The 16,358-nt window shown below is 33.8% G+C and overlaps 1 protein-coding gene across 1 annotated transcript; it reads right to left on the minus strand.

Moving 5' to 3' along the window:
- Nucleotides 1-263: 263 nt before the first annotated feature.
- AUG6 (HAUS augmin-like complex subunit) lies at nt 264-8,870 on the minus strand. Its single transcript, XM_085716512.1, has 13 exons — nt 8,379-8,870; nt 8,235-8,291; nt 7,256-7,350; nt 6,144-6,294; nt 5,714-5,839; nt 5,431-5,587; nt 5,277-5,337; nt 4,929-5,196; nt 4,270-4,395; nt 3,345-3,509; nt 2,989-3,232; nt 1,374-1,844; nt 264-583 (listed from the first exon to the last, which is right to left on the minus strand). The coding sequence occupies exons 1-13, from the start codon at nt 8,592-8,594 to the stop codon at nt 543-545; spliced, it is 2,178 nt and encodes a 725-aa protein (XP_085572638.1). The 5' UTR covers nt 8,595-8,870; the 3' UTR covers nt 264-542.
- Between the last annotated feature and the right edge of the window lie 7,488 nt (nt 8,871-16,358).

The raw sequence follows: 16,358 nt of genomic DNA on the forward strand, positions 1-16,358 counted from the left end.
TATAAACCTTTTCTCACTACAATCAGCTATTTAAATCAAATATCATGATGTCTTGTTATATTTCATATAAGTATCATACCATTAATTAACAACTCAACCATATTAACAAATTGTAAGGATCGATAATAAACTAAGATAACTACATTATATTTCAATTACTTCATGTAAACAGTAGCTTAGAAACAGTAAATATCAACCAAAAAAAACAATCTAATATCTCAATTATTGGCTATACTATATGATTATTATAGACAAGCAAATAATGGAATCATAAATCAAAGAATTATATTACACTAATCAGTCAATGTGCACAAAGATTGGAAATCACCAAACCATATTCAGAAAAGGAACAATGTATATATCATCACTGCACAGTACAAGAAAACAAAGTGAGTTTTCATTTCTAATATACATGCCAAGATACAAGAGTGTCGTGTCATACAACGTGAAGGGAGTGAAAAATCCCAGTAAAAGAATCGCAATCCACTGCATTAATCACGCCATTTCCTTGATTAAGTCTTTCGGAAGTTGCCATTAAATTCTCAATGGTCTATCAATGCTGTGTCGGTTTCTGAGAGAGGGGCTGCATCAACAAAATTTCGGACTGATCAATTAACCAACATCTAAGAAATCATAAACATTTGCTAAAACTTATGCAGGAAGCACAACTACATGTTTTTCAGGGCTCCACTCAATCCCAATAGCAGAAATGTAAATTCCAAAAATAACCCCTAGATTTTTCAGAATTTTGGAGTATACATATATGTAACTTTAACTAATCCAATATCCTTATTTGTAGTTCAAGCATGACTTTATGTGTCACAAACACATGTCTTCTTCAAACTGCATTTCATCGTCTAGAGAACACTGAAGCTGAGGTCTTCATTCTATGGGTTTGTTTGGATTGACTTATTGAGCTTATCTACTGACATAAGCACTTGTGACATTGTTTGGGAGAAATTATGAAAACAACTTATGGCATGTTTATTAGTTGTTTTAAGCTTATTTCCATAAGCTCTCCAGGATAGCTATGAAAACAGGTTATAGATTATACAAAAACAGTTTAACTTTTTTTTTAATAGGAAGCTTGTTTACAAGAGCTTATTATAGCGCTTATGCTATAGCTACAAAATAAGTTGTTTATCCAAACAGGGCGTAAATACTTTATCAGATCAATACCAAAATATTGCTTTAACATTTCACTTATTCCTTAGAGAAGTGAAACCAGGAACCTACCCAAACCCAAAAGTAATACCATTTTTTAAGCTTTGAATTAAATTTCAAATTAGCAAAGAATTTTAAAATCATTGAGTGATTAGAATAACTAAAAGACAAACTCCTGAAACAAAATCAGGTTGAAAAATAATACATACCCAGCAAGTCTTCAAACTGATCAGTCAAAAGTGACGAGTCCATTAGCATGGGTGGTGAGAAGACTTCCTGTGCATCCTCAAAGTCAAACATTGACCGCCGTGCATCAGATGTTTCATTTGAACCGATATACGAGAGAAACCCATTTACATTGTCAGAATACGAAAGCCTTTCCATATCACTCAACATATCTGAAAATTCATCAAACTTGCTCTCCTGTTCATCTGATGCATGACTCTCAAGCAAAGGATCGTCCATTGGAGAAACAAATAACCTTTTGCTCCTCAATGAAGTTACGTTTTTTTCTGTATCTGAATGAGAAAAGCTAGTTTCTGAAAGGGGGACAAAGAAGTGCTCAGAACTTCCATCAGAATGGCTACTATTCCGAGATGATTCTACATTGTATGACTGCAATGACAGTGCAGCTTCTCTTACTGACCTCTTCAAATTCTGGACAAACAAACTATCACTACCTACAAAATAGAGCCATTATCAGCCACTTAACTTCTAGCATACAGACAAATGAAATTCTCTTGCAGAGCCATTAGCATCAATATATGGTAACAAGTATGAGCACAATATGATTTAATATCTCTGAATACTGTTAGACCTCTTACTGGAGAACAATATAAGGGGAAAGGGTAGAAGTAGATTATGGCAGTTATGGTCAGTTATGTTTTTATCATTTGTTAGTGTTATTTATTTTTAGTAATAAATACAGGAAAGGGGAAAGTGGTTGTTGGTTAGTTATTGAGTGTTTATGGGAGGGAGAGACCAAAACTCTTGAATTTCTTGATAGGATTTTGCCTTGCAACAGTATAATATCTCTTTCCTTAGTTTATATGTTATTTCCTAATTTGATGTATTGCAAAAAAACACATTCTCTATTTTGAGATAACGGTCCAGAGATTGTTATAAATAAATGGTCAAATGCATCTAAAGGTCCTTTAAGTTTTTCGTTTTTCCCAAAGTGGTCCTTTAAGTTTCAAAAGTCCCAAACAAGTCCTTTTAGTTTTTGAATCGTTTCAAACAAGTCCTATTGTAGATAGCATAGTTGGTAATTGCTTCCTTGAACTCATCTTTGGTACCAAATCTGGCTCCTAACACCCACTTAAAATTAGTCATCTTTTTAGGCATGGCAAATGGTGGATAATGCTCTTTGTTGCTATCATCTGAATCATCACCATCATCCTCTAAAAGGACTTGTTTGAAACGATTCAAAAACGAAAAGGACTTGTTTGGGACTTTTGAAACTTAAAGGACCACTTTGGGAAAAACGAAAAACTTAAAGGACCTTTAGATGCATTTAACCTAAATAAATTGTTTCTACTAAGTTTATCACTATAGATACCATTTTCTATTGCAGACTCTCTGCTTTTAGCCAAGACTGGACAGTGAACAACCCACTTCACTTTGTGCTAAAATAGTGGGCCCCCTTCGCTAAAATATAATTTAAATTAAATATAAAAAATGGAGATTGAGGAGGATAGGATCAAGATCCTAATCTACTGTACAAAGGCTTTGATACCATGTCAAGGACCAATTCTGCAAAAAGCTTAAGCAATTTGGTAGAGACCCGAAATCTTTTGCCTAAAAAATTATGAAAACAAAACGCACCTTCTGAACTTGCTGCTTCATTATTTGAAGGAGCGTCCAAAGATTTACTAACAGAAAGGTTCTCTGTTTGGCTGGTTTGAGAAGCATAACCATGCCGCCTTTGCACATTTCCAGCTTTTCCAGAAGACGGGGTCATGCTAAATAACTGAGGAAGTTTTAAAGTGGAGGGACTAACAGAAACCTTGTCAAGCTGAACATTAGACATTCTTGAAGCCAACTCACCAACATCATCGGTACCACTTTCCTGAATAATATTAAAATTGATAATAAAAAATAGGGATAAAATCAGACCATGTATTGTGAAAGAAATAGCAACAAAGAAGTAATAGTTGCGACATAATAAAATAGTAGATTACCATCCTCCCACTGCTCTGTGCTTGGATAGGTGATGTTGACTGGCTATGATGTCTGTTCAATAGATGTGGAGTTAGATTGGAGGCCAAGCAGTTCACTTTTTCTGTACACTCTGATATGGACTTCTGAATTGTTGGGGCAACGTCTTTGAGTTGGTTGATAAGCACCTGTAATTGAAAAATGCAACAATGTCAAATTCCTAAAGAGGAATCTTGCGAGTATATGAACAGTAATTACAGGTCAACTCCGTATGATTCAGAAATCCTAAAGAAAAACGCAACAATGTCAAATTCCTAAAGAAGAATCTTGCGAGTATATGAACAGTAATTATCGGTTAACTCTGTATAAAATACTATACCACTAGCATGAACAGGGGGAAGACAGAGAAAAGACTCATTAGACAACATATCAATATTTATCAGTAGAACCAGCACGTAATTGATAAAATCAATGTAACTAGCACAAGGTTTTATTGCTTTCTTCTTTACTTCTCATAGAACAAAACCAATTGGTATTTGATAAGTATCGAATCACTCGGAAAACCCTCCTTCAAAAGCTAAATATTAATTAAGGAGGAAGAAACAAAGTACTTAAGTTGTTTACCCAAACACCTGATATTATTATTATTTTTGTTATTATTATTGTTGTTATTAATTATATTCATATATAAGAAGCTGTTAACAAAGGGCAAATAAAATGTCTGTTTGCAGCTGAAAAGAAGAAGATATCGTCCACAAACACTGTGACAAGACATATAAGGCAAAAAGCTCCCTTCAGCGAAAAGATGCAGGATCAATGAAAGTATGGTAGAAGTTGTCTAAAAACTTGATCAAAAAGCTCATGACAAATAGAAAATGAAACCGTGTTTAGAAGCACTTCAACACTGATAAGATTTTTCATATTTTAAAGCTTGTTTTAATGCATCACCTGGAAGCTAGCCAAGTGTTGCTGATGCTCTGCAAGAGTTGCTGCTAAAGACTCAGCATGGCCACTTGAACTCCCTTCCTGTGCACTACGCAATATATCTGGACCCTCTCCATCATTTGCTTTTGCCTGCAGATGGTCAAAAGCTTGAGTATGTAATAAATAAGAGTGAAAAGTGTAATCCATTTACTACTACTAGGCATTGTGACTCAACTGAACACAATTGAATCAATAAATCAAAATCCCAAGCTTTTGGTGCAACACAGACTAGATTATCCAATTTTTCAAGATTTTGAACTATACAACCATAAATATACAAACATAACAAAAATATCGGCACAAACATATATTAACTAGCCATCATATGTTCAAGGAAGAGATCTTTATCATGATTTTAGAGTTTAATAATTCTCCCAGATCTTTCTTGTAGAAATATAACTTAACAAAAGTAGAATGTTAGCTGATAAAATATGAAGATGACTAAATGCCCAAGGTTTTTTTACAAAAGTCAAGACATTTGATAAAGAATGTAACTAAAGAAGTTTGGTTTTTTATTCCCGAAATAAAAGTGATTAGGTTAACACAAAACTTGTAGGATAGAGGTACTCATACAGATCATATACAGGTAACCATCTTTAAAGGAAAGTTTGTAAACAGCATACCAGATGAAGTGATTGTTTATGTATACGTTGCAAAGCATGTGTCCATCGCCGTATAACTTCTGCTATGTCAACAGTTTGGTGGACTCTCCCATTTCTATCATCCACTGTTGTCAATGTCTCACTGCTAAAGTGAGATCCATCAATCTCCCCTTTGTTGTCCGTTTGAACTGAAGACAAATCCCCAGAATCACCAGATAATACATCTGAATAAGGAGCCTGGGAACTCTGGTCCATTGCTGCAAGCAGAGATGATCCAGAGATTCGGTACCTGAAGTTTATGTACAAAATGGTTAGCCAGAACAGTTGATCTACAGATATTGGAAAGGCAAGGTAAGTGCAGTACATTACCTATGTTCCCGATGAGCTATCAAGTCTTCAATAGGCCCTGATGCAAGAACTTCGTGTTGACCTGTACATTAATATTGACAAAATTTAAACACCATTAGTAGACATTTACTCGACAAATGCAACGGGGAAGCAAAATATAAATTTTTTCACTTACTTTTACGAGCTAATAAAGAATCCCATAGGCGAGTAGCCTTAGAAACTAAATGGGAATTCTGACTTGAACTAGATACGAGATCATCCCAGAGTTCTCCTTCCAATTTGACTTTATTTCTTAAGTCGTGCAGTTTTTCCAACTCTTGTTGTAAATAAGCCTGAATTAAGGTTTTACATTATAATCGCTTAGAGAAAAATGCATAAAGAATTGTCTAGATGTGGAGAGGTAAAATACGAACTATATCTAAATAAACTTGGAAAATAGACTTCAGCTATTGATGCACCTCTTCAGCGCATAACCCGCGAAATTCAGCAGTCATTTCATGAGCCAAATTAGACCACATAGCCTGCCGTTGTACAGCCATTTCTGCATTTTCTAAAAACTTCCTTCTTTCAAGGGCTATTCTTGCCTGTTAAAAATCAAAGACACGTTACTAAAGACAAAGTAGTGTATAATTACATCTAACCCCAATTACAATGACATTTTAGTCAAACAAAATTATTTTACTTTGGGAATGGGTGCAATCAATAGTTTTCTTCAGTCTTGTACATTAGTTTAAACAACACTTATTATAAGATGGAGCACAGCAAATAGACAACTGTATTTTGTAAAAATTCAGACTGACAAGTTTTTTTATTCCACAGACAACATGTCAAACTCCTCATAAGTAGAGTATCATTCTTTCCTAAAATTTTATGGATTATCATTAATACCTTTGTAACTGGAAGTAGAGTAGCTGCATGTGAGAATGCTACATCAGTCAATGGCGTAGGCAATGGATTAGATGCAATGTCCGAAGTAAATGTCCGTCGATGAACCTCTCGCAGAGCATGCAACGAAAGTTGCCACAAAAGTTCAACAAACCTACATTAACATGAACATTCAAATAACTTTAAAACTGTCTTTACAAGAATTCAAACAAGGAGCTTCTGTGAACAAACCACATGAGATTACGTCATCCGATTCTAATATAACAACAACAAAAAAGAAATGTTTTCCCAACGTGGGTCACAACTTCTCTTTGGTAAACTCCTCTTTGGTAAAACCATTTAGAACTAAATCCTTTAGAACTAATACTTAGACTATCATCCATCTAATCAATACATCTTACTAGGCTGGGGTTCTATTGGTCTTCTTCTCCAATGATTAACTATTTTACACAAAACTCTGCCATATTTTTCGTAGATAATAGGTGTTATCTGTCTATTCACTCACAATCTTATCTTGTTCTATATGTCCACTCATCTACCCAACTATCCTCATGAATATTGAATACTACACTCAGCTTATGCTCTTTCAATACGTCTAATTAAAAAAATTCTGCGTATTAAGAAGCCATATAATGATTTCTAAACACCATTATTGAAGATCAATTAGCAGCACCAACATTACAAGCTCAACGCCCCCACTAAATCTGCCAGTGTAGAGCTACATCAGCTGAAGAAGTACCCTGCTGCACAATGCATCACCACTCTAAAAAGCCACCGATTAAAAAGAAGCAGAAGACAGTACCGACCAGCAACGAATCCAACAAGATTCCCAAACCACAACCTTATGCTAGAGCTAATAGAGGGATAGGCGGATAGCATTCCATCGAACCTTAACGAATAAACCAATCGCAGCAAGCGCACAACATTTCTCAGTCAAAACTAAATCAGACTAGGCCCACAATATACAATACTAATAACATTAATAAATTGAAAAAAGGCAAACCCCTAAATAAAACTTATTTTTCCCAAAACAATGAACTAAATACAAGCACAGATAACAAATCACCTAGACCTTCTGCAATCAACAATTACATTACATGAGATTGAATACCAACCTAGGTCCACAACAAGTAGCAAGCGAAGAAACCCTCGAATTGCTTCTAGGAAGTGCTCCTTGAGACTCAAGCTCACTAATAATCGCTTGCACAACCTACCAAACACATTCCACCAAATTCATTCAAATTTAAATGCACAACAGAATAAAAAAATGGATTTAGTTCATATATACAGTCAGTCTAAAGAATTTTACATTGTCAATCATAAACGTTGGATCATTAAAAACATTTCACTTTTATCATAACAACTTCTAAAGCCACACACAATTGGTTCTGTTGTCGTGATATTGTAAAACTTCTACACTGGCAGTGCATACAAATTAAACTTTTAGAGTATGATTGGTTCCACTTTTGGAGGAACCAACGTAGATTCCAGAGGTTTAGAACTGATTTTGGTATGTTTGGTTCCTCTAAAGTAGAACTGATTATACTTGTACCTAGAAATCGTAAGTTCTAATTCTAGAATTGATTTTTACACTCAAATTTAGTTTATGTTTGGTTCTAAGGTGACAAGAATTGTGTTTGAGTAAATTGATTATGTAAAATTGATCCCGACTAAAAGTGAGTTGAATATAAAGTGATGCATATTTGGACACATGCATGTAATAGTGAGTGACTATAAATTTGTGTGTAAAAACCAATTCTAAAATCAAAAGCTACAAATCCTCACTTCAAGTAGAATCAATTTTGGAGACAAGGTAAATTCAACTCCAATCCAACCAAACATGTCAGAATCAATTTTACACCTCCAAACTCAATTTTGACCTCTCTAGAAATGGAACTAATCATACACTTATTGTTCAACTTACTTTGCACCAATGCATCCACATTTCAAACATAAATCACTTTACCTTCAACTCAATTTTCGCCAGAATCAATTTTACATAATCAATTCACTCAAAATCAATATTTCTCACCGCAGAATCAAACATACACTAAAATAATTCAAAAAATAAAAATAATAATAAGAAATTGTTACCTTACGAAAATCACGCGATTGAGCAGAATCGAAAATCGGCCAAACCTTATCGAAATCCTTCAAGATCCAAACAAAAAACAAGTTAAACTACAAGATCAAACACAAATAACAAAAACGTAACAAAATCTCGAGAGTGAAAATTACTTTTGAAGATTGAATTGGTCCTCGAAGAGAAGAGAGAATGAAATATAGCAACTGTTCTCCTAATTTAGGGTTGGAATGACGAAATGCACCAACACGAGGAGTTGAATTCGATGCTCCAACTCCAATAACCGATGGATCCAAACCTAACAACAAACAATTCGTGTACATTGCACTTTCTAGTTCGATTTCTCTCTCTTTTTCTCTATCCATCGTCATCACCTTCTTCTCATACGGTTTTTGAAAATAAGCTTAACTTAAACGCGCGTTTTGAAACAAAGCTTAAACGCGCGGTTAAGAGAAAGCTGCTACGATTTGCTGATTCTTACACGGCGGAGGTTTGAGATAATGAGATGTGAAATGTGGATCCAAAAGCACTTAAACGCGAAACGCGCGTTTGAGAAAAAGCTATAATTTGCTTCTTCTGCTTCTTTTTTCTGTGTGTTTGTTTTCTCTCTGATCTTTCTCTCTCGCTGTGTTGTGTTTCTTTATTTTATTTTTCTTTATTGTGTGTTTGGTTATGTAATGAGATAAACTGATTTTGAAAATTTGATTCTAGATAAAATTAGTTAAATGTAAAAGTAACAATATATTTAGTTAGAATCAATTGTAAAAATTAAATGTTTTGAATTTCGGTTTGAAGAAGTATTATTCGATTAGTAAGGAGTTGACCTCTATTCGTAGTGAGTTTAACTATGTTATCGGTCGCCACCGGTCTTTAGTAGCTAATGGTTACAAATGTCATAGAGGTTTGTATTGACCTTCGTGATCTCTGTAACTCAATCCATTTAAATCATAATTCACGTAGTAAATGAGTTTTAGCGAGAAGAATAGAATCCAAGTTAACGCAAAAAAAGAAAAATAACTTTACAAGATGAATAATTGAAATGCAATATAGTCTAGTGGTCGAAGCTCACGCATTTTAAATGTAGAGAAGTATGGTATCGAGGTTTGAAATCCGACCTCTACGTATATTATGCATTGTTCATATCAACCGAACTGAGCTCAGAGAGAAATATAATATAATATCTCTATCAACTAAGTTAAATTCACTAATGCGCTTATATCTCATGTAATTGGGTCGCAACTTGCAAAAAAATTATGAATGAACAAAATAAGATTTTAGTTATTTTTAGGTAATGGGGTCCTTGTGTTTTTTGTGAAATGTGAAACGACGCCGTATTAGGATGGGAAGGTGTGTTTTTGAATTTGAAGTGATTTTGGAGGGTAGTGGTAGGTTACCACCGTTTTTGGAGTAAAGGTAGATTGCCGGTCGTTGCCGGCACGATTTCTTGTCGTTTTCCTCAACTATTTCAAAACTTTTTTTACTCATAATCTATCTTTTTTTCTCAAAAAAAAATATATAATAACTATCTTGAATTGTATTATCAATACTCTATTTTGAATTGTATTATCTTTTTACTTGAACACTTTCATGAAATTATAATAACGAGTAAATAGGCAATTTCCCCCCCGAAATTGCAAGGTTTGTCAAATATCCCCCTGTAGTTAACGAAACATCAATTATCCCCCTGAAATTGCATAACGTTAATCAATTTACCCCCTCCGTCAATTTTTCTGTTAACTGTTTACGGTTATGATCAATTACCCCCCTGAAATTTTACACTTATGTGCAAAATGCCCCCTGAACTTGAAAAATTAAAAAAAATTGAAAAAATTCTGGAAAAATATTAAAAAAAATTAAAAAATTCTGGAAAAATGAAAAATTAATAAAAATGAAAAAAAAGGAAAAATTAAAAAAATCTGGAAAAATTAATAAAAAAAAATATGAAAAAATTTAAAAATTCTGGAAAAATTAAAAAAAAATCTGAAAAAATTTAAAAATTCTGAAAAAATTAATAAAAATAAAATAATCTAATAAAATGAAAAATAATGAAAAAATTCTGGAAAATAAAAAATATTCTGATTAGTATATTTGTCGAAATTTCGAAATTCTGGAAAAAATGTATTTTTCGAAATTCCGAAATTTTGATTAGTATATATGTCGAGCTTAGGTTTTTTCAGTGTATTTTTTCCTTTATTCACGGTTTATAGATACACAAAAAGTTCCCGGTTTATAAATACACAAAAATTCCCGGAAAAAATACTAATGAAAATTTCGAAATTTCGAAAAATACATAAAAAAAACCTAAGCTCGGTTTATAAATACACATATTTTTCCCCTTATTCTCGGTTTATAAATACACGAAAATTCCCGGAAAATTTTTGAGAAATACTAATGAAAATTTCAAAAATTTCGAAAATTTTTCGTTAAAATTTCTTTTTTCCAGAATTTCATTTTTATTTTCGAAAATTTAAAATTTCATTAAAATTTATTTTCCAGAATTTTTATTTTCGAGAATTTCCAGAATTTTTATTTTCCAGAATTTCATTAAAATTTAAAATTTCGAAAATTTCATTTTTCCAGAATTTTAATTTTTTAGAAATTTAGAAATTTTTTTTTCCAGAATTTTTTAATCTTTTTTATTTTTTTCAGAATTTTTTCATTATTTTTCATTTTATTAGATTATTCAGATTTTTTAAATTTTTTCAGATTTTTTTCATTTTTATTAATTTTTCAATTTTCCAGAATTTTTTAATATTTTTTTTCATTTTTTTTAATGATTTTTCATTTTTCCAGAATTTTTTAATATTTTTCTAGAATTTTTTCAATTTTTTTTAAATTTTTCAAGTTCAGGGGCATTTTGCACATAAGTGTAAAATTTCAAGGGGGTAATTGATCATAACCGTAAACAGTTAACAGAAAAATTGACGGAGGGGGTAAATTGATTAACGTTATGCAATTTCAGGGGGGTAATTGATGTTTCGTTAACTACAAGAGGATATTTGACAAACCTTGCAATTTCGGGGGAGAAATTGCCTATTTACTCTTATAATAACTATCTTTCAATTGTCCTTGTGAGCTTATCTCAGTTGATAAAGACAATGCATAATATATACAAGGTGTGGGGTTCAAACATCGGCCACCACAAAAATAAATATCTTTCAACTTAACTAGAAGTTTTGGATCGAATCATACTTAGAAATGCACCAACATTGAATCTTTAAAATGAGAGTTTTATCATCCATCATAATTCAATCTAACTCGATAGATTAATCTTTACGGTAGGAGACAAAGATATCAAAGTCATAATATCTTTCTATGTCTATTTTGTTAAGAAGAATTTTATTTTCTGTCAAAAAAAAGAATTTTATTTTCTTGCTTGTTACCGTTATATTTATAAATTAAGAAAAGTATGTTGTATAATTCATGTGTATATTTTTGTATATTTTCCTAAAATAAAAATATTGTTGAATATGTACAACAATGATTAAGTTTTTTTTTACTAGACAATCAACAAATGAGCTAGAGCATTTATCTTTTACATTCTGGGCAACATTTTTCATCATATTCAAGATTATATTTCCATTATTATTATTATTATTATTAATAAAGCAGTATTTTGAACTTGTTTGAGTAAAAAAAAAACTTATTCCTGATGTATTCTTTAAGTACAATATGTTCAATTCTACAACATTGATTGTGTACTCTAACAACAATTTCATCACGGATTATGGCTTATGAGCGTCCTGTTATGATTCAAATACAAACAATGCCAAGTCATCAAAGTGGAATCAACAATTGGTTAGAGAAAAGGGACATGTGTCACTTGATCCAACAATTAAGGGATAATATTCTCTTAACCTTCTATAAAATAGAGCAAGTGGTTAACAAGAAGGGTGTCTAGAATTTGATGAAAGTCTCTACTTCCTCCTTTTGGCATTCTTCGGAATAATTTCTTCTTCCTAAGCCTGTTCTTAGATCTATCTTTATTTCAGCTCCTTTCACTTTAACAAATTGTTCTTATCAACACTTGTATTCTCAATCAATTGTTCCTTTGTACTCATCTTTTACTAATGAAAATTGTTTGAGATTCATTATTTTACTTGTGCTAAATTTGAGATCATTACACGTCCACGCTGCTATTTTTTATGATCTACTCTCCTACGCGTGCATGTAATTAATCAATGAAATAATCTAAAAAACATTTTTTTTAGGAATAAATTCATTGCATTTCATTAGTTAAAATGTGCTAAATATATAAAGATACATCATCTATAATATGAATGTTAGGATTAAATGGGGCTGCTTGAGCTAGGAGTGTATTTTAAAAAATAGTAATTTATACAGAATTTGAAATGTAACTTTTATTTAGATCATTTTTTTTATTTAAAATGAACAATATTTAAGGATAAAGATTTTTTTTTAAAGAATATTTAAGGATAAAGATGATACTATATGTTAGTATTATATAAGAGCGTCCACAATGGTAGTTCACTGATAGGGACTCCTTAAATGGACCTCACATGTACACATCACTTAATATTATTTTATCAGCTTTGAATGGGCTAAGGCTTTTCGAATGGGCTAAGGATTTTAACATGCATAATCAATGCAATTCCCATGCTCAGGTTTGGATTCGGCTAATGGAGTTACCTTAGGAGTATTGGATGGAGAGAACCCTCCGTGAGATTGCAAATGCCGTCGGCACCCCACTTCTAATAGATAATGCGACTACCAACCGGTTGTTTGGCCATTATGCTAGAATTCTCGTAGATATGGATTTTACTCGCAAGATCTTCTATGAAATTGTTGTTGAAAGAGAAGGCTTTGCGTTTCCTGTTGAGGTTGTTTACGAGCGCATGCCGGATTTTTGCACACATTGTCAAAATATAGGCCATGTTGTTACTGCTTGTCGGTGGCTTTACCCCCGGAAAGAAAAGGATAGTAATGCAAACAAGGAAAAGGTAGTTCAAGAGAAAAAACAGGTTCCAATAAAAAGAATTGAATGGGTTCCTTTAAAGGATAACCCTTCTGGAATAGGTTCATTTGCGGCGTTTCAAGCTCTACAGTTAAATCCGCAGCCAGTTCCTACAGAAAATGTGGAAACTCACGTTTCCCCACAGCAAAATCATCAGGCACGTGATGTTCAGCAGTCAAATGATGTCTCACAACCACACCAACAGTCTTTTGAAGCTCCGGTGGTAAATAACGATGCAGCTGACAGTTCAATACCGCAAGCGGATGCCACTACATTACAATTACAGTCTGTTCCCACTAAATCGAACCTTGAAAAACGCACGAATGTTGTTCCCATTCAGGTTGCTGCTACTAACCAAGACCAGCAACATAATGATACTTTGGCCTCGAACCAAGACCAACACGATAACGAGATTTTGGCCATGCCACTAATTATTCCGGTTGTTGAAGAAGTAATACAACGGGAAAAGCTCCCCAACAATTCGATTCATGTTCTTGAAAAAATATCTGAAACAGCGGAGACACAAGAAGATGAAACTACTGCAGCATCTTAGCCTTCCTTTACAGATGTTAGAGCATCCACAATGGAGACACCCATTTTTGGGTACTTAAATGGGTCCCACACGTACACATCACTCTTTTATTATTTTTTAATAGTAGTACCTAATAAGCACTCAATCCCTCCAACCCAGATCTCACACAAAGTTCTTAAATGGGACCCACTAATCAACTATCAATAACTTTATATCACTACATTTCAATTTTTTAATATTAAAAGCGTGCGGGTCCCGTTTAAAGTTGGGGGTCTTAAATAAGACCCCGGGTCTTAAGAGACCCCCAAAAAAAAATTCCCCAATGGGGGTACCTATTAGGTACGGTGTCTTAATTGGTAAAGACACCACCATTGGGGATGGTTATGGAGTTGGAAGCACAAACTCAGACAAACACTACAGAAAATGCAGTAACTGATGACATGAATGTTGAGATTATGCAAGAGGCCACTGCTCCTGTGCGTGTTGCTCCTGTTCAGCACCAAGAGATTCCGGTTTCGAAGAATGTCCAGAGTGATTTGGATTTATGGGCACGTATTCGTGAATATGACCAACGGATGGCGGCTGAAGGCTTCACGCAAGTTTTATCCAAAAAGCAGCAACAAGCAATGAAAAAACAAGTGTTAGGAAAGGCTACCTACAACACCCGGGAAAAGGGTACACCTCCATCTTCTTCATCATGAATTTCCTTTATTGGAATGTCCGAGGCTTTCTTAATTTAGAAGGAGACAGCCTTAACAAACCAGTACCGAACGTGCAAATTCACCTGATTAACAATTGGTGGCACAATATTTTGCCTACTGTTTTGTTAGAGAACATGAGTTTGTTGTCTTATGGTTCTGCTGGTATCTTTTCTTTGTTGTGGAATGGCGCAATTGTTGGAACAGGGTTTCATGGTAAAGGAAGGGTTTTTAGATGGAGTGGAACTCCTTCTGTTGTTATTTTGTATGCCTTTTGTTATAGTGCTCATCCAATTCCTCCTACTCTCTAATACGATGAGTTACAATTTATCATGCACATTTGGCTATGCAGCAGCAACAATTCTAGGGTACTCAATGTATGGAAAACAAGTTCAGGTAACATTACCTCCAAACAGGTATAGTTGAGTTCATGCGTGGCAATATATACTACCTTAGCATAATTTGTATTAATGCTTACTCCAGTTATAAGCCATAGTCATTTAAGTGTCTCAGCTTGACGGAGTTGCATCGGGATTTTATCGTGATAGAGTAGGATTGCCTAACTACATGTTTCCTTGTTCCATGTAGTCTGTTGTTTGTTCCTTTGGTTATTTTCTTCCGAGGGTTTTAGCCTAGTCCCCCCTCTTCTTGTATATATTTTTCCTTTTTTTTTTTTATAATAAAATCTTAGAGTTTGGCGGCATAGGATGGAGGTTTCCCGGGGTGCCAACCTAGTTGGAACGTCGGTGATGCCTGTCCTCTCTCCTTGCTTAGCAACAAAAAAAAAAACACAAACTAACTAACTAATCTCAACACTAACTAACACATGAATTACTTGTCAAGAAAGTCCCTCAACCAATATGGGTTACTTCACAACACTACAACCAACTCATATTCACTAATGATTCCATCTCTATCAATGACTCTAACTCATCAAACCTAGGTATCTTCAAAGGTTATATGAGTACGTATGTCAACTAATTTTATCTTAATGTTGCAGTATCCAGATTTATTCGTGTTGTCTGAAGAAAAATATGCATTTGTTAAGGACATTATACGGTAGGAAGGGGATGAGAGAGGAAGTTTAACTCAAGAGGAAAGGAGGTGGGAAGAGGAGCTGAAGGATAAAATTCAAGAGTTAAATTTGAGATTTATTGGGGAATATAGATGGACTTGGTCTAGAAGTTCGTATTCGGTAAAGGAAGCTTACGAGTCAATATTAAAGGGAATGATGATTGAAGATCATAGGAACTTTTAACAGTTGAAATGGTCTAGTTCCTATGAAGGTGGAGAGAATGGTGTGGAGGATGATCCAAAACAGGATCTCAACAAAGGATAATTTGTTCAAAAGATGGAGTTTTGAACGAGTCACAAATCAGATGTATAAACGGGCGCAATGTGGTTGAAAATATTGCTAATTTATTCTTTGAATGTCCTACAAGTGTGGGGGTCTCACAAAGGATTCTATCATGGTTGAACTTCTCAGCTGCTATGAATAATAATACTTTATCGAACTTAAATCAATTTGCAGCTTTATCAGGCAGGGAGAAAAAAGAGGGAGACATGTCTCATCATTATTTGATTTGCATGTGTTTGGATGTTATGGAAACGTCGCAACGAGAAGACTTTTAAGAACATAAATGGGACGATGGATGAGATGGTAGAAGAAACAAAGACGTTGCAATGGAAGTGGCTAAAAGCCTAGATGAATGGATTCATATATTCGTAAGTCAATGGATTCTAAATCCGTAGGAGTGTTTTCGATGCGTTGAAATATGTGAATTCAGATTGGAGAGGGGGGGTTGTTTCAGTTCGTGTTTCTGAAATTCATTGAAAGACTAAGACTTAGACATTAATTTTCTATTCTTGTTGGATTAAAATAGTTCACTGTAAACTAATTAAGTTTTGCAGTTGGTGAAGCACAATCATC

Source organism: Medicago sativa, chromosome 6 (genome assembly GCF_051527215.1).
Source record: "Medicago sativa cultivar Bolivia chromosome 6, Bolivia_mono, whole genome shotgun sequence".
In the NCBI taxonomy this organism is placed as follows: Eukaryota; Viridiplantae; Streptophyta; class Magnoliopsida; order Fabales; family Fabaceae; genus Medicago; species Medicago sativa.

Excerpts from the sequence above, each read along its gene's own strand:
- AUG6 (XM_085716512.1), bottom strand. The coding sequence starts at position 8,594 with ATGACGATGGATAGAGAAAAAGAGAGAGAAATCGAACTAGAAAGTGCA. Across the intron at positions 8,292-8,378 it reads GACCAATTCAATCTTCAAAA|GATTTCGATAAGGTTTGGCC; the intron begins GTAATTTTCACT and ends TGGATCTTGAAG. Across the intron at positions 5,588-5,713 it reads GCGGGTTATGCGCTGAAGAG|GCTTATTTACAACAAGAGTT; the intron begins GTGCATCAATAG and ends ACCTTAATTCAG.